At 45.9% G+C, this 15,349-nt stretch overlaps 1 protein-coding gene and 1 pseudogene across 3 annotated transcripts in view; one reads left to right on the top strand and one right to left on the bottom strand.

The window, feature by feature from the left end:
* The window catches only part of ITGA9 (integrin subunit alpha 9), a 362,228-nt gene that overhangs the window by 324,922 nt on the left and 21,957 nt on the right, over positions 1-15,349 (top strand). For all 3 annotated transcript variants that reach the window (XM_021666559.2, XM_064360142.1, XM_064360141.1), the window contains one exon: positions 441-542. In XM_021666559.2, coding sequence (XP_021522234.2) covers positions 441-542 — 102 coding nt within the window. The remainder of the gene's footprint in view (positions 1-440; positions 543-15,349) is intronic.
* LOC110567314 (NADH dehydrogenase [ubiquinone] 1 alpha subcomplex assembly factor 4-like) lies at positions 4,905-5,905 on the bottom strand (annotated as a pseudogene).

Here is a 15,349-nt window from a genome sequence, read left to right as displayed (position 1 = left end):
AGGGTTTGAGGCTTGTGGTCAGGACTGGAAGATGCTTATGAAATGTAGATCAGATGCCTTCTGTGGAATGCCAGGCCTAGATTTGCTGTACACAGTTAAATAGCTTTATTTATCCTCAACTCTTTGTGAACATGTCAATATCAATATCCAAATAGCTGGCTCTTACTGCTTGGAAACCACAGCACACAGCTTGCATGTGTTGATTACTGGCAAACGCCATCATTTCCCAGCATCCACCATGATCTGCAAAGAATTCTCAAGAGAGACCCTGGAAGTCTATATTTGTGTGGATGCCTGGGATGGAGCGGTATCTGGTTCAATGATAAAATCTTTGTCTGGGCTGCATGGAATCGTAGAATTTCAGTTCTGCCCAGTCCCTCTCAAGGCCCAGCCATTATCACAGAAAACTCTTAGAGTAAGTTGCGTTGTTTCTCCCACAGGACAGTTCGTCTGTCATCCAGTTCATGTCCCGCGCCAAGGTGAAGGTGGATCCTGCCCTAAGGGTGGTGGAAATAGCTCACGGGAACCCAGAAGAGATGATGGTGAGTCAGCCACCCCAGGACAGCGCTCCTCAGAGGGCAAGGGAAGCTGGGTGACTTGGAAACCTGGAGCTGGAATTTGAGGGTCAAGACAGTCTCAGAGCCAAGATGTTGGGTTTGTGGCAGACCCAAGGCTGTGCCTGCCTTGGCTCCCAGCCCCCCTGGGAACTTCTGTGGCGTGTTGTTGTGATAGCATCGTCCTTTAGGATGTCATCGTTACGTGAACGTTTCCCGCTGTGATTGTCCGAAGGGAAAGTGGTCTGGAAGTACCCTCCCTCAACAGGGCTTGGATTTCCACTGTGGAGCCAGGACTGTTTATAGCTTTCTTAGACCTTTCCTAAGGCAGATAGCATCTGCCTTATCCATCATGTTACTCCATGGGTAAATTACTGTGTTTTGGGTTGGGTTTGGTTTTTAAGAGACAGGGTCTCACTATGTCACCCAGGCCGGAGTGCGGTGGTGCAGTCATAGCTCCCTGCAGCCTTGAATGCCGGGCCTCAAGGGATCCTCTCACCCTAGCCTCCTGACTAGCTAGGACTACAGGCACGCTTCCATGGCTAATTTTTATTTTATTTTTTGTCAAGATAGGGCCCCACGATATTGCCCAGGCTGGTCGGTCTCCAACTCCTGGCTTCAAGCAATCCTTCTTGAAGTCTCCCAAAACACTGGGATTACAGGCCAACACTGGGTGTTTTTAAAACAAGTTGTTTGAATGACTTAAAGAGATCACATCCAAATTGCCAAGACCTAGGAACTTCTCTTTCACTCCCTTTTTACCACCTTACCCCTTCTCCCCATAAAGCGCAGTTAGCACCCGGGCCTCGGAGGCACGGGAGGATGTGGCAAACCACGAGGCTTAGATGTGGAGGCGTGGGAGAGGCTGGAAGGGAAGCTGTGGCCTTGGACTTTTACTGCCTTTGATTGTTGTTCCTGCAGGAGCAGGGGGCTTGGTGGGGGTCCATTCTGTGTTTGACGCCCACACTCAGATCCCAGGGCAGTAGAGGAGGAAACAGCAGCCGACACACTGCTTTTGCCAGTGAGCTGTGCAACGATGCACCTTTCTGCGTCCCTTCTGTGGAAGTTACCTTCTCTCAAGGGAGACTCACCCTCTCTTAGAAGAGTCAGTGTTGCTGTGACACATTTACAAAGTGTTAGATTCGTAATGCTTATGTACTTAGAAATGATTGTTGACTTACTCTGTGATAACAGTAGAGACATCACATGTCGAAATGTCAGAATGGGGATCAAACCAAAGACCACTCTTACAAGACCCTGGTTGGGAAGGGTTCATATAGAAAATAAATGCTGGGCCAAGGCGGGCAGATCACCTGAGGTCAGGAGTTCAAGACCAGCCTGGCCATTGCGGCAAAATCCTGTCTCTACTAAAAAATACAAAAATTAGCCAGGCGTGTTGGCAGGCTCCTATAATCCCTGCTACTGAGGAAGCTGAGGCAGGAGAATCGCTTGAACCCGGGAGGCAGAAGTTGCAGTGAGTCGAGATGGTGCCACTGCACCCCAGCCTGGGCAACAGAGCGAGACTCCATCTCAAATAATAATAATAATAATAATAATAATAATAATAATAATGCTTAAGGACCTCAATAAAACTTCAATCCTGCCCCTGCTTTTGGTGAGTAAGAGATGAGAACATCAGTGAGTCTGGAGTGAATATGAATTCCTGAATGAGTGAGAGGTTGGGCATTCCCTACCCAGTAAAGGGAACAAGTGTTCCATGCAGACTGTTACACTCTACCCACAAGAGAAGTTGTCCAAGCACTATTTTTGTCTGTCTGTCTGTTTGTTTGTTGGAGACAGGGTCTTACTTTGTCACCCAGGCTGGAGTGCGGTGGTGCAATCAGGGCTCACTGCAGCCTCCACCTGTCAGGCTCAGGCCAGGCACTAATTTTAATAATAGAAACCAAATGGAGTGATGCTGGGTCATTTACTACTTAGGGTCAGTTTTTCTGGCAGGTCAAATCTTTGGAGCTGGCATTTCCCTTTTCTTCCTTGGCTTCTGGCCATTTACCTGCTAATCAGACCTCCACCTGTGAAGTGAAAGAGAAAAGTGGTTCCCTGCTCATTGTCATAGTTCTGGTCAAAAAGTTTTATAGAATGAAATACATGCCCACCATGAGAGGTTTAGAATGTTCTGGTAAACCAGAGTGTTAACAGGTAGAAGCTAATGGAAATAACAGGTTTTCTACATGTGGAATCCCTTGTGTAGATGAAAATTAAAAAAATCACTGGGCATCTTGCCTTCCGTTATAGGACTAAGCTGTGGGATCCAGGAAAACATTGCTTAACATCTTGTTGTTGGATTCTGAGTCATCTGTTCTCCCAAGAATACCACTTCCATTAATTACTGGTCCATTTTGAGAACTATGGTGATATTTTCATTATCAAGAGTTTTTTGGAAGAGGCTGAGTTTTTTTTAGCATTCCCAAGAAAAAAATTAACACACACAGGACTCCCACAGCGCCCCTTCCCCCTCCTTCCCATGACTTTGCCTTTTCTGTCCATGAGCCACGATGAAGTTCTACAATCTGTTGTTCTCAAGTTTCTTGGCAGACAAAAAAAAGAAGTCTTTTCTGAGTAGGAAGGTTTGCCTTTTTAGAACAAACACGTTCTTTCCTGCGTGATTCTTCTGAATGCCTGGCCCTCTGTCAACCATCAGTCTGAAGGGGAATTTCTATAGAGGCTTGCCACCAAATTTAAGTCAGGCAAAATTTCAGAGGATTTTAGATTAGGCACCAAATTGTTACAGCCTTGGAAGGAACAGGAAATGTGCTTGCATTTGGTATCAAGCAAGGTGTGGGCGTGGAGGGAACAATCAGAGTTTTAACCACATGACATGAGCACGGTGGTAAATTTATGATTGAGAAATCAAACAATTTTCCTGTGATTCTTTTTTTTTTTAACAGGAGATTTTATTTTATTTTATATTATTTTTTGAGACAGAGTCTCGCTCTGTTACCCAGCCTGGAGTGCAATGGCATGATCTCAGCTCACTGCAACCTCTGCTCCCCGGGTTCAAGTGATTCTCCTGCCTCAGCCTCCTGAGTAGCTGGGATTACAGTCATGCGCCACCACATCCGGATAATTTTTGTATTTTTAGTAGAGATGGGGTTTCACCATGTTGGTCAGGCTGGTCTTGAACTCCTGACCTCGTGATCTGCCCTCCTTGGCCTCCCAAATTGCTGGGATTACAGGCATGAGCCACTGCGCCCAGCCTACAGGAGTTTTAAAATGCATTTTATATTAAGTAGTTATTTTATGTTTTCTTAAAACAATTATTTTATTGCACTAAAAATAAACTAGCTAGTTTGTTCATATAACAAATCTATATTCAAAGCCATGCTTACACATTTTCACTAGTCCATTTTTCTGTTCTCAGCATCATTACAAATGCTTCATTCCATCATCATGTTGAATTCTTCAGCATCTTCTATATCATTTCCAGGGACATCTCTGGAAAGTAGTGGTGCATATCTTCCCTCAGAAGCACACTGATAACCCCAGTATACCCACAGTTCACACCTTTTCCCTTCTCTGAGGTGTGCTACTTTTTGGCACAACAGAAAAAACATACTACTGGGATTTGAAAAACTAACTTCTGGGCCTGAGTAGGTCGTAAACTACAGAACCTTAGGTCTTACATTCTCCCCAGGCGCTTGTTTCTCCACTGCAAAATGTAATTCCTATTTGCTTGGTCCTTTGCAGTCCTTTACTATTTCATTTATCTTCATGATAACCCTTAAATTTAGGTAAGGTAGCATCATGCTCATTTTATGGAAGAAATTCAGTCTCAAAGAGGACACAGTCTCCCAGAGATCTCACAAGTAGTAATGTATTAGGCAGAGCTAAACCCACACACTCTCACTCAAGATCCTAGTACCGGTACCTGCCGTGCTAATAAGTTTGCTAAAATGGATGAAGCGGCGATGTCTCAGATCCCTTCCAGTGATCCTGTTCTCTGCTTCTACTTATTATGTTTCCTCTCTTGTCCCAACGAGCGTTAACATCCGAAAGTATATATAATCACCGAATATCATTTACCATGATTTTTTAATTTAATTACTCTTAAAATTTTTCTATTTCCATATTAAATCCAGAGAAATGTTACTTTTTCAAAAGTTTCTACAGCTTCCTGCCTCTCTGAAAGCGGTGGGACTTAACTGTTTGTTAAAGCAGAAATTCCCAACATTTTGTAAATACCACGAATTACTTTTTATAACAGTAAAGACAATTATTCCATACTTAAAAAACAATTCAAAATAAAATAAATCCTCAATACGTCTTATTCCCTGGAGTAAGAATTGTAATTAGATTCTGTTGACTTGTTATTTTCTCCTGTGGGGAACACCGTTAGTCCACCTTGCCATCAAGTCTCTTTCCCTGACAAGAAAACGTCAGTCTTCAGAGCCAGGAAAGCTTTTACTTTCACTATCACGTATGAAGAATGAAATAAACACCAAACTTAGAAAGTAAAACTTAAAAGAGGGATTCAGGACATATCCCAAAGGGTCATATGACCAATTTAAAAGTTGGTATGATGTGGCTAAAATAACAAATTAACTCTTACTTATAATAAAGGTCCAGACGTGCTGATGAGTCATGCTGACATGTACACATGAAATATACCTAAACCAAATTAAAGGAAAACAAAATACATTCTGTGGCAATCCTGAAAAGTCAGGGAGCTCAATAAATATTAAGAGTATGCTCTCACAATTAGCATTAAACACTTAATATAATTAACATAATTTAATGCGCAAAAAATGAGAAAATACACAGGATGAGGGATGAGGAGTACACATAGGAAATTGTTGGGATTTTTTTCATTTTTACTGTCTTGCTTTCTTGTCCAGGAGGGAAGATTTTTGACTTTAAAAGTAACAAAATATTTAAGAAGGCAATTCAGATCCTTCTGTTCTAAATGGTATTCTTGCGCTATTTTCTCAGCAGTCTGTGTTTCTGGATAAAGTTTTTGATTATTGAGAAATGTCAATGCTTCTATAATGAAAATGTTGCCTTTGGGAATGCTCTTAATATTTATCCCATTGAAGTGACGACCTTTCGGCAATGTGAATTCCTTTGGCTCTTGACATGTTTCAGCAGCTTTTACCTGTGCGGAAGACACAGGATCTTTGGAATCAGCATCCACATCTTTTAGAAATGACAGCAGCTTGTTACCTTTACGAGCAAGCTCTCCCTTAATTTCTGGATAGAGACTAATCTGCTCTCGCAGGAGGCTGGAGGTAGAGAGGTGCCTGGGAGCGGGAGAGGGCTTCATCTTACTGATTTCCCGTTCCCGCCCGATTCTCTAGGTTGAAATTCCTGACCCCACAAGTCATCACAGCCCCCATCTCCTCATAACATGATGTCCTCAGGTTCGTGCCGCACGTGGGAACACAGGCGCAGGAAACCTCCAGGGTGCCCGGAGCATGCGCACATGTCCTATGATTCTTTATATCTTTTATTTTTATGCCATGGTACAAGTTATGCTTTACAGAGCATTTGGGCGAATAACTAGAAATATGTCATAGATTCTTGAGGCTTTGCCTGGTTCACTAATGACTCTTTTCAGGGAGTCTAGGGCCTGCACATCAGCCAGACCTGGCTCTGTACAGACCCAAACCTGAGAGTGCCAGGGGAGGCCTGTGTGACTGCACAATCAAAGTGCTGCTTGTGAGGTGCCCATTACATGTGGAATTTCATATTCAACCCAGCTCCACTTACCTTCCAGGGAGTGAGTAGGGGGTGAGAAGGAAAAGTCAGGACGTGTTGTTTGAGGCCCACAGAAACCATAAAGACGAAGAACAGGATAAACGTAGCTAATCATGCCCTGGAAAGCTGGCCGAGGAAAGAAAAGGAATTTATCTCCAGGAAGGCCTTCAGAATAGGCTCTGAAGAGGTTCACCTCTCTTCATGCAGCCTAAAAAGGTATCAGATGATGCTGAGGGCTGAAGGTGCTTTCCCTGACCCCTGAATCGGTTACTGAGGCCCACAGAAGACGAAAGGTCCCCCTCTTTTAAGGAGAGCTGCCAACTCCTGAGGCCAGAAACTCCCCCAAGGCAAATCAAGACTTGATGGAATCAGCTCTGTTACTGCAAGACGTCCCCTCAAACTCCCGTCTGTCTGTGTGAGACATGTACACGGGTTCTTGCTATTTTCTTGATATTTTCAAATAGCAGAATACATGATAAACACATAAGTGCACAGATGAGTCGGTAAGCTGCGGCCATGTGGAGCGTGCACCAGACTAAGGTCTTCAGTGCCAGCCAGAAAGATTAGCTGTCTCGCTTCAGCAGAATCAGAATGGACTCAAAGGCTATCCAGTGGTCCTGCTCAGAATTGCGCTGGAAGGCTGGAGAACCAGACCAAAAATCAGAGAGATCCAGAAACCTGCGGGCTACAGGCTAGGTCCAGGCACAGGAAGTCTGGCATGGTGACCTGGACACTGGACACAGCTGTCCCTGGCTTCTCCGCCTTGCGCTCTGGAGTCAGGCAGAACCCTTTCTACTTCTAGAGTTGCTGAGAAGGTTCAACGATACCAGCGTGGAGCTCCTAGAAGAAGGGCAGGTGCACAGCTGCTGCTCAGGGAGGCACAGCACCTTGCAGTCCTGCCCACACGTGACTTCACGGCACTCCCAGCACTGCCCCACCAAAGATGCAAGCCTGGAATCTCAACCAGAGAGGCATCTTTCAACATGGCAAACAAGGTTACTCCAAAACCTGCCACTTACCATTCCTTTGGTGTACTCCTTCTAGAGGCAAAGTTTCCCACTTTTACTGTCAGGAAATAGACTGTGACTCATTATTTATTGTTTATGTGACCAATTACAGTTACAGTCATGTTCCGTATGACGATAGAGCCTTTCCCCCTTGAACCTCACATTATGCTGAGATGTAGGATGAAGAGGAGGGTTGTTGAAGGGTCATCACCACCCTCATCCTGTGCTGTCCACAATGGGTGGTGGGCAGTTCTTTCTTCTCACCCATCTCCCCACATGGGAGAGAACTAAGCTCTGACCATCAAGAATTGAGAAAACTTTCGGTATAGTTTACCAAACACACGAGGCATATTTTCTAATGGTCATCATTAAAAAATGATGGGGGGCAGGGCTCTCACACTCCTGTACCTGCCGGTCATTGGTTGGCGCTGCTCCAGAGGTAGTAACCCCAAGTACTTGCTTGATGAGCACTTATTGAGGGCTTGCTAAGAGCCAGGCACTGTGCTAGGCACTGGGGACCGCTGGGGCACAAAGGAGACATGATCCCCACCCTCCCAGGGCGGCCGTCAGCAAGGACGCAAACTAAGATTCTCTTTCCAGTTGAGCTTGGCCCCTAGGGAGTAGTAGCCTGCTTTAGATTGGGGGCCGAGGAGTGTTTCTCCAAGGAAGCTGAGACTGGTGGGTGAGAAGGAATTCGCTTAGTAAGCATGAGGAAGAGTGTCCCAGTTGGGGAAGAGAGCTGTATGGAGCCCCAAACGGCTTGGCCTCTTCAAGGCTGAGGTGTGACCAGGTAGCAGGAAGCCGGTGAGCAGTGAAGAGAACTGTGGTGGACACAGGCAGAGTCCACACCAGGTAACACCACTGGGCGGTTACAAAGGAAACCCATTGAAAGCTTCTGTTTGGAGCGGGGAATGGCATGATCCAATGTATGTTCTTTAAAAATCATAGGCCGCTGTGTGCACGGGGGATTGTAGGGGCAAGGGTGGAAATAAGGAGCTGGTTAGAAGGCTGTGACCGTCACCCGGCAAGAGGTCAGGGTGCCGGAGGAGGTAGAGCAAGTGGCCAGTAGGTCTGTGTCAGTGAAGGTGCAGTGACTGGCCAGTCACACGTAAGGAGTGCTTACCCTGTGGGGCTAGGAGGGGTCCAGTGTCATCTCGAAGCAAAGCCCCTTGCATGGCACATCCACAGGGTCACTCCGTTAATAGTGGCTGTCATTGCATAAAGAGATGGCCAAGGAGAAGATGAACCACATGAAAAATGAGCCACCTTCTCCCCAAATCCTCAAGTCCTGGTCAGTTTACTCTAAATCCAAGTTTCCAGTCATCATGATCACCATCATCATCATCATCATCATCATCATGATTATTTTTAGGCAACCGAACCCATTTCTACATTGAAATATGCTTTGGTTGACTCAGGGGTGAGGTTCCTGGAACTCACTCTTGGTAGCTTCCAAGTCACCATTTTCCCTTGATGGCTTCCATAGCCCCTCACTGGACCCCTGGGCTCTAAAGAAGCCACCGCTGTGAAAAGTGGTATTTTCAGAGGTTGCCCAGTCCATCAGAGGCTTTCACTAGACGCTAGTTATAGCCCCAGTAAGTATGAACAAAATAAAATTTTTACCCTTAAGCCATGCACACACACACGTGCATACACGCACACACACACATGCATACACGCACAAACACACACACCCCTGCAGCACTGTGTGCGTATGTGCCCAAAGTGTCTGTAAGGAATTTCCGACGTGTACAAAGAAGATCAGGCATTCAAGATGAAGTCGGATGGCGTCTCGGGCTGGATTCTCAAGAGGCAGACCCTGAGATGAGGGCATCATGTAAGGAGTTTATTTAGGGAGGTGTTCCCAGTGGGACCCGGAAAGAAATGGGACAGGATAGGAAAGAGGAGAAGGGAAGCATGGGTGAGATTTCAGGGACCATCTTAGCCTCACCCTGATCCTGTGTGAACTCTGGAGCATAAATAACACCTCGGAGTTGGTCCTGCCGAAGCTCCTGGACCTGCCAGTCATTGGTTGAGGCTGCCTCAGAGGTAGGAACCCCAAGGCACTTTACCCTCTAAAAGTGAGGCAGGCCTCTAGAAGTGAAGGCATGCCAAACCTGGGCAGGCCGAAGCAAGAGAGGGGACCCAAGGGGATCTGGGCAGAGAACCGAGTCTTGGCCACAGACAGAAATGTTATCCACTCCAAGCTCAGGTGCTTCGCTCAGCATGCGCACCCATGTCCCATGAAGATGAATGACCTCATGTGAGGTGTGCTTGAATCTGCTCGCTTCCTGTGAGGTGCTGGGCGTGTGCTATGATTACCTCCTGTCACTGTGGCATCACCCCTGTGAACTACACACTACGACTTCCATTTTCAATTGAGGAAATGGAGGCTCTGGGAGTGAATGAGCCTGCCGGACGTCCCGCAGCTGGCCAGTGGAAGAGCCAGGTCTGCCTGCACTTCTGCCTGTTGGCGAGCCCTGAGTCTCCCTTGACCCTTTGCCCCCCGGCCTGTGCTGTCCTGTAGCCCAGAGCCCACACACAGAGCAGGTGGGAGGAATCGCAGTCCTGGGTGGTAGACAGCTGACCCTCTGTCTTAGGAGTGACCCTTGGCTCTGATGGCCTCAGAAGCACATCATGTGCAGACTTACTTGGTGGTCAGTTGGCTTTGGAGCTCTTCCATTGTGTCCTGGTCCTTAACCAGACGCACAGATGTTCAGACAAGGAAGTAAAGGCTCCTCGGGACACTCTATCACTTGAGGTAAATAAGCTCCATTTCCTCTCTCTCTAAGGAGCTATGTAAGGATTATGGGGAGTAGTAGATAGAACACCTCTCAGCACATAGTAGGTACTCTACAAATGTGATCCATTACCAATAACAGGAATTAGCAGAGCCCAGCTCATTCCTCTGCAAATTCTAACAGAGCAGGAAATTTCAGAAATGTGACACCTGGCAGGCACTGGGCCCGTTTGACATCTCGTTCATCACAGCACAGACTTACAGTGCCAGTCTTGCCAAATGCACAGTTTGTTTTCTGTTCATTTATGTCATCTCCATAAATCTCCCTGTGCCCCTGAACTGGCTTGCTTTCTGAGGCTGAGTTCTGACAGGCATCTGAGGCATGGTTCTGCTGAAAACATTTCTTCCAGCCTCCACCGCCCTGTCTTCCTCCTCCCTGCCCCACACCTCCACTGGCTGTTAGATGGAATCAGAAGCAGGTGGAAATGTCATGTCACTATCCCAAATGTTCTTCTCTTTCCACTTCTTATTGTATGTAAATCCCTTCCTTCTGTTGGGACAAGTGTGTGAGTTGACTGCAGAGAGCGTCTTGCCCTTGTCATCGACCTTCTGCTGGCCTAGGTGTGGAGTCGAACCTCCTCTTGGGTGGTACTGAGCTGTCCCCCTGCCACTGGAAGCCATCCATCCAGCAGAGGCCTGGGCGAGATGTACCTCCATCGTGGCCATATTCCCAGGCCTTGTGGAGACATGGGCTTTGCCAGCTGTTACATTAGGCGTATTTGCATTGGTTAGAACACAAAAGTTTTTCCAGAAACACAGAAGTAAATCAAATAGTGTGGTTTGGGTTCACCCACTGCCTCAGACTGGAAGCTGGCTTCTGGCCACTCCCTGACACCAGCTTGCCAACCTCAGGTGCATTAAACTCTACAGGAGTAGGCAGGGTGCCAGTGTCTGGACCTGCATCAAAGGCCTCTTTGCCGTCCTCAAAGGCCCCCTTGAGGCAGATCCTCATGCTCCTCATTTTCATCTGTTTTGCTGCTCAGCGTCCAGTGCATGAGCCCTCCAGCCAGGGTCCACACCAGGCCATCAGCCATCCCTCACTGGCTAGAGCGCCTGCCTTCCCCAGCTCAGCCTGCTACCACCCTCACAGCCACTTCCTCAAAACCAGCAGACTTCCCCTCCTCCTCAGTCAATTTTCTCCTTTCACGCCACTTCCTTTCTTATTGAAAGCATGGATCTAGCCTGGTGAAACCGTTTCCCCTGCAGCCCTCTCACTGGGGCTGTTTTTTCCTTGTACTCCCACGTGCAGTTATGTCTTCCAATCTAGATTCATTTTGCAGCGTACTTTGCAAAATGCAAATCACATCACTCCCCTGCTCCAAACTCCCCAGTGGCCTCCCATTCCTCTTATGGTAAAGCATGGAGATCTTACTGCGGCCTCCGTCTCCTGCCTCTCTGGCACATCGTGAACATCTTCCTGTGGCTGCTTGTTCATTCTGTTTGCTCCAGTCCACTGGCTGATGGCAGTGTCTTGCCCTTGCCAAGTTCACTCATGCCAAAGGGTTCATTTCTGCTCATCCTTTCACCTTCAGTTCAAGTGGCTCCTCAGGGAACTCTGTTCACTCCTATGCCTCTATCATGAGGATCTTTTATCCTCATGAGCCTCTCCTTGTAGCACTTCCCACAGTTCCCATTTTGCATTTATTTGCCTAATTGGCTGGTAGTCTCTGGAAGCTGGAAGTTCTGTGAGTGCAAAGACTACCTGTTTTATTCATCAATGAATTTCCACAATGTCTAGCACATAGGAGACATTACAGATATGTTTGTTGGATGGATGGATGGATGGATGGATGGACGAACAGACAGACGGGCAGATGGACAGAGTGGATGGACAGATTGATTGACAGTTGGACAGGTGGGTGGATGGGCAGATGGATGGATGGATGGCCAGGACTCCCCCAAAAGGTTTAACATTTGCAAATGTATTTTTGAAGGAGAAAGAAAATCACATTCAGAGACTCCAGCTTCAAATCCCACCATCTTTTTTGTTGCAGACTGAGTCATGCTCATAATTCATCTGATTTTTTAGCAGAAAGGATGTTGAATGTATTCATTTGTATATTCATGAATCATATAATGAATCACTGCCTTGGTTCAGGTGACAGGAATGCACACATTCACGTCCTTATTGTATACGAGTTCAGTTTACTGGAGTCCATAGACAGGAAGATTCATCATTACCTTAGAGAATGAGAAGGACCTAGAACTGCAACTGTGAAGTACACAGCTGTGGTTTTAAAACTCCGTTTTGTTGGAGCCATGGGTTCCCTTGAGTTGGTTCAGGGGCTGCTGAGGCCAGGGTAGGAAGAAACAGGGCTTAGAAAGAGAGGCTGGGCAAGGTGCAGTGGCTCACACATGTAATCCCAAAAAATTGGGAGGCTGAGGCAGGCAGATAACTTCAGCCCAGAAGTTCGAGACCAGCCTGGACAACCTGGCAAAATCATGTCTCTACAATAATAATAATAATTATTATTATTATTATTAGTTGGGTATGGTGTGTGTGCCTGTAGTCCCAGCTACTTGAGAGGCTGAGGTGGGAGAATCACTTGAGCCCAGAAGGTTCAGTCTATAGTAAGCCAAGATTGTGCCGCTTCACTCCAGTCTAAGAACAGAGTGAGACCCTGTCTCCAAAAAATAAAAACAAATGGGGGCTGAGTAGGCTGGATTCCAGCTGCCCACCCGAGTAGCTTTTATACATTGGGATGCTACAGTAGGTTGAAAATTACTATGTTTCCAAGATCTCAGAGAATGATTAATTCTGCTGAAGACAGGGAAGTAAGGCAGGCTTCTTGGGAAAGGACATATTGGAGCAGAGTCTCTCCTTCAAAAAAAATTGGTTTTACTTGCCTTTAAAATGCTCAGTTAAAAAAAACAGTAAAAAGTAGAAAAGAAATAATCTAATATTAAAACACACTTATTTAAAGAGTTCCTACTATATTTCTGCAAAGCTGAAATCTATAAGATAATCTTCTGATTTTTTATTTTTTTATTTTTTTGAGACAGAGTCTTGCTCTGTCGCTCAGGCTGGAGTGCAGTGGCGCAATCTCGGCTCACTGCAGCCTTTACCTCCTAGATTCAAGTGATTCTCTGCCTCAGCCTCCCAAAACATTGGGATTACAAGCGTGCACCACCACACCCAGCTAATTTTTGTGTGAGATGGGGTTTCGCCATGTTGGTCAGGCTGGCCTGAACTCCTGGCCTCAAGTGATCCACCTGCCTCATCCTCCCAAAGCAGTGGGATCACAGGCATGAGCCACCTCACCCAGACTATTTTATTTTATTTTATTTTTTAACTTGTTTGTATTTTATTTTATTTAGACAGGATCTTGCTTTGTCACCCAGGCTGGAGTGCAGTGGCACAGTCACGGCTCACTGCAGCCTTGATATCCTGTGTTCATATGATCCTCCAGCCTCAGCTTCCCAAGTAGCTGGAATGACAGGTGCATGCCACCATGCCCAGCTAATTTCTGTGTTTTGTAAAGACAAGGTCTTGCTGTGTTACCCGGACTGGTCTTGAACTCCTAGACTCAAGCCACCCTCCCACCTTGGCCCCCCAAAGTGCTGGGATTATAAGCATGAGCCAGCATCTTCTGGTTTTTTAACTTAGCATAATAAACTTATCATTTTCCCCACATTATTACTTGTTTTCAAAAGTATCTATAATTTGGAAATCAGGCAAAAGGATGATTACATATCCTTTCAGTGTCAGACTGGAGCTTGCCCTTGCCCCTTTCTACTCAAAGTGTGGTCCATGGACCAGATTATTTGCAGTCTAGGCTCCCAGGCCCCACTCTAGACTCTAATTCAGAATCTGTCTTTTAACAGAGTTCCTCATGTGATTCTTACACACAATAAAATTTGAGAAGCACCGATCTGCAGGCCTGCCTAACCCTCCAGGGCCCAAATTCTGTGAAGTTACATATTAACTTATGGAAGACTAATAAGTTATCAATGACTCTTGCCAATAAAGATAAAAATGATTTCTGTTTGACTGAAAATATAATCCCAAAGGTTAGAGTTTATCACCTTGTAGGGTATTAGCCAGGTTTGTATTTGATTTAGTAATCTGATTTCAGTAATTATTTTTCCTATGACTACACATTTTTTTCTGGTCTTTTTTTTTTTTTTTTTTTGTGAGACGGAGTTTCACTCTTGTTACCCAGGCTGGAGTGCAATGGCGCAATCTCGGCTCACTGCAACCTCCGCCTCCTGGGTTCAGGTAATTCTCCTGCCTCAGCCTCCTGAGTAGCTGGGATTACGGGTACACGCCACCATGCCCAGCTAAGTTTTTGTATTAGTAGAGACGGGGTTTCACCATGTTGACCAGGATGGTCTCGATCTCTTGACCTCATGATCCACCCGCCTCGGCCTCCCAAAGTGCTGGGATTACAGGCTTGAGCCACCGCGCCCGGCCTTTTTTCTGGTCTTTTTAAAGCTAGCTTTACCACCCTGCTGACTTCCTCAATAATAAATTAATCTTTGACATATATTCACTGTATATTTATATAAGAATTATGTTTTTAACTTTTTGAAAATTATGCTTTGACAGCCAGCTTTACTGTCATCATTTTTGATAGTTCTATGATATTCTATTTTGTGATTGACCATAGTTTACTTATCTACTGCCCTCACGTTAGACACTTAGAATATTGCTAATTCAGCACCAATATAAATAATTCTGCAGTGAACATTTTTGAGCATCAAACTTTTTCTGTATTTTATATTTATTTCCTTTGAGTAAGTTTTCAGGTAGAGAATGAATGGATCAAAGGGTATGAACGTTTTTATTTTTATTTTATTTTATTTTTTTGAGACAGTCTTGCTCTGTCACCCAGGCTGGAGTGCAGTGGCGCCATCTTGGCTAACTGCAGCCTCTGCCTCCTGGGTTCAAGTGGTTCTCCTGTCTCAGCCTCCCAAGTAGCTGGGACTACAGATGTACGCCATCACGCCTGGCTGATTTTTGTATTTTTAGTAGAGACGGGGTTTCACCATGTTGGCCAGGCTGATCAAGTATGAGCGTTTTTAGATGAGCAGTAATGAGCTTGTCAGATGGACAAGGATGGAAGGGCATTCCAGGAGCAGCCTGCAGAGAGGCTGGGACCGCCAGTCTCACAGGCGAGAGGCCGCTAACTGGCTACAACGTAAATATGTGTCCTGGAGGCAGCTGGAAAGGTAGGAAGGAGACAAGAATGTGAAGGGCCTGGTGTCCTGTTTTAGATGCTCAGCCTAAAGCAAAGCCATGGACCCTGTAAACCGAGAAGTGACATGGTGAGACC

The sequence above is a fragment of the Aotus nancymaae genome, unplaced genomic scaffold, assembly GCF_030222135.1.
Source record: "Aotus nancymaae isolate 86718 unplaced genomic scaffold, 86718_ANA_hifiasm-v0.15.2.pri h1tg000038l, whole genome shotgun sequence".
NCBI lineage: Eukaryota > Metazoa > Chordata > Mammalia > Primates > Aotidae > Aotus > Aotus nancymaae.
Note: the sequence above shows the minus strand (reverse complement) of the source record. Positions and strands in the feature narration are given on the sequence as shown.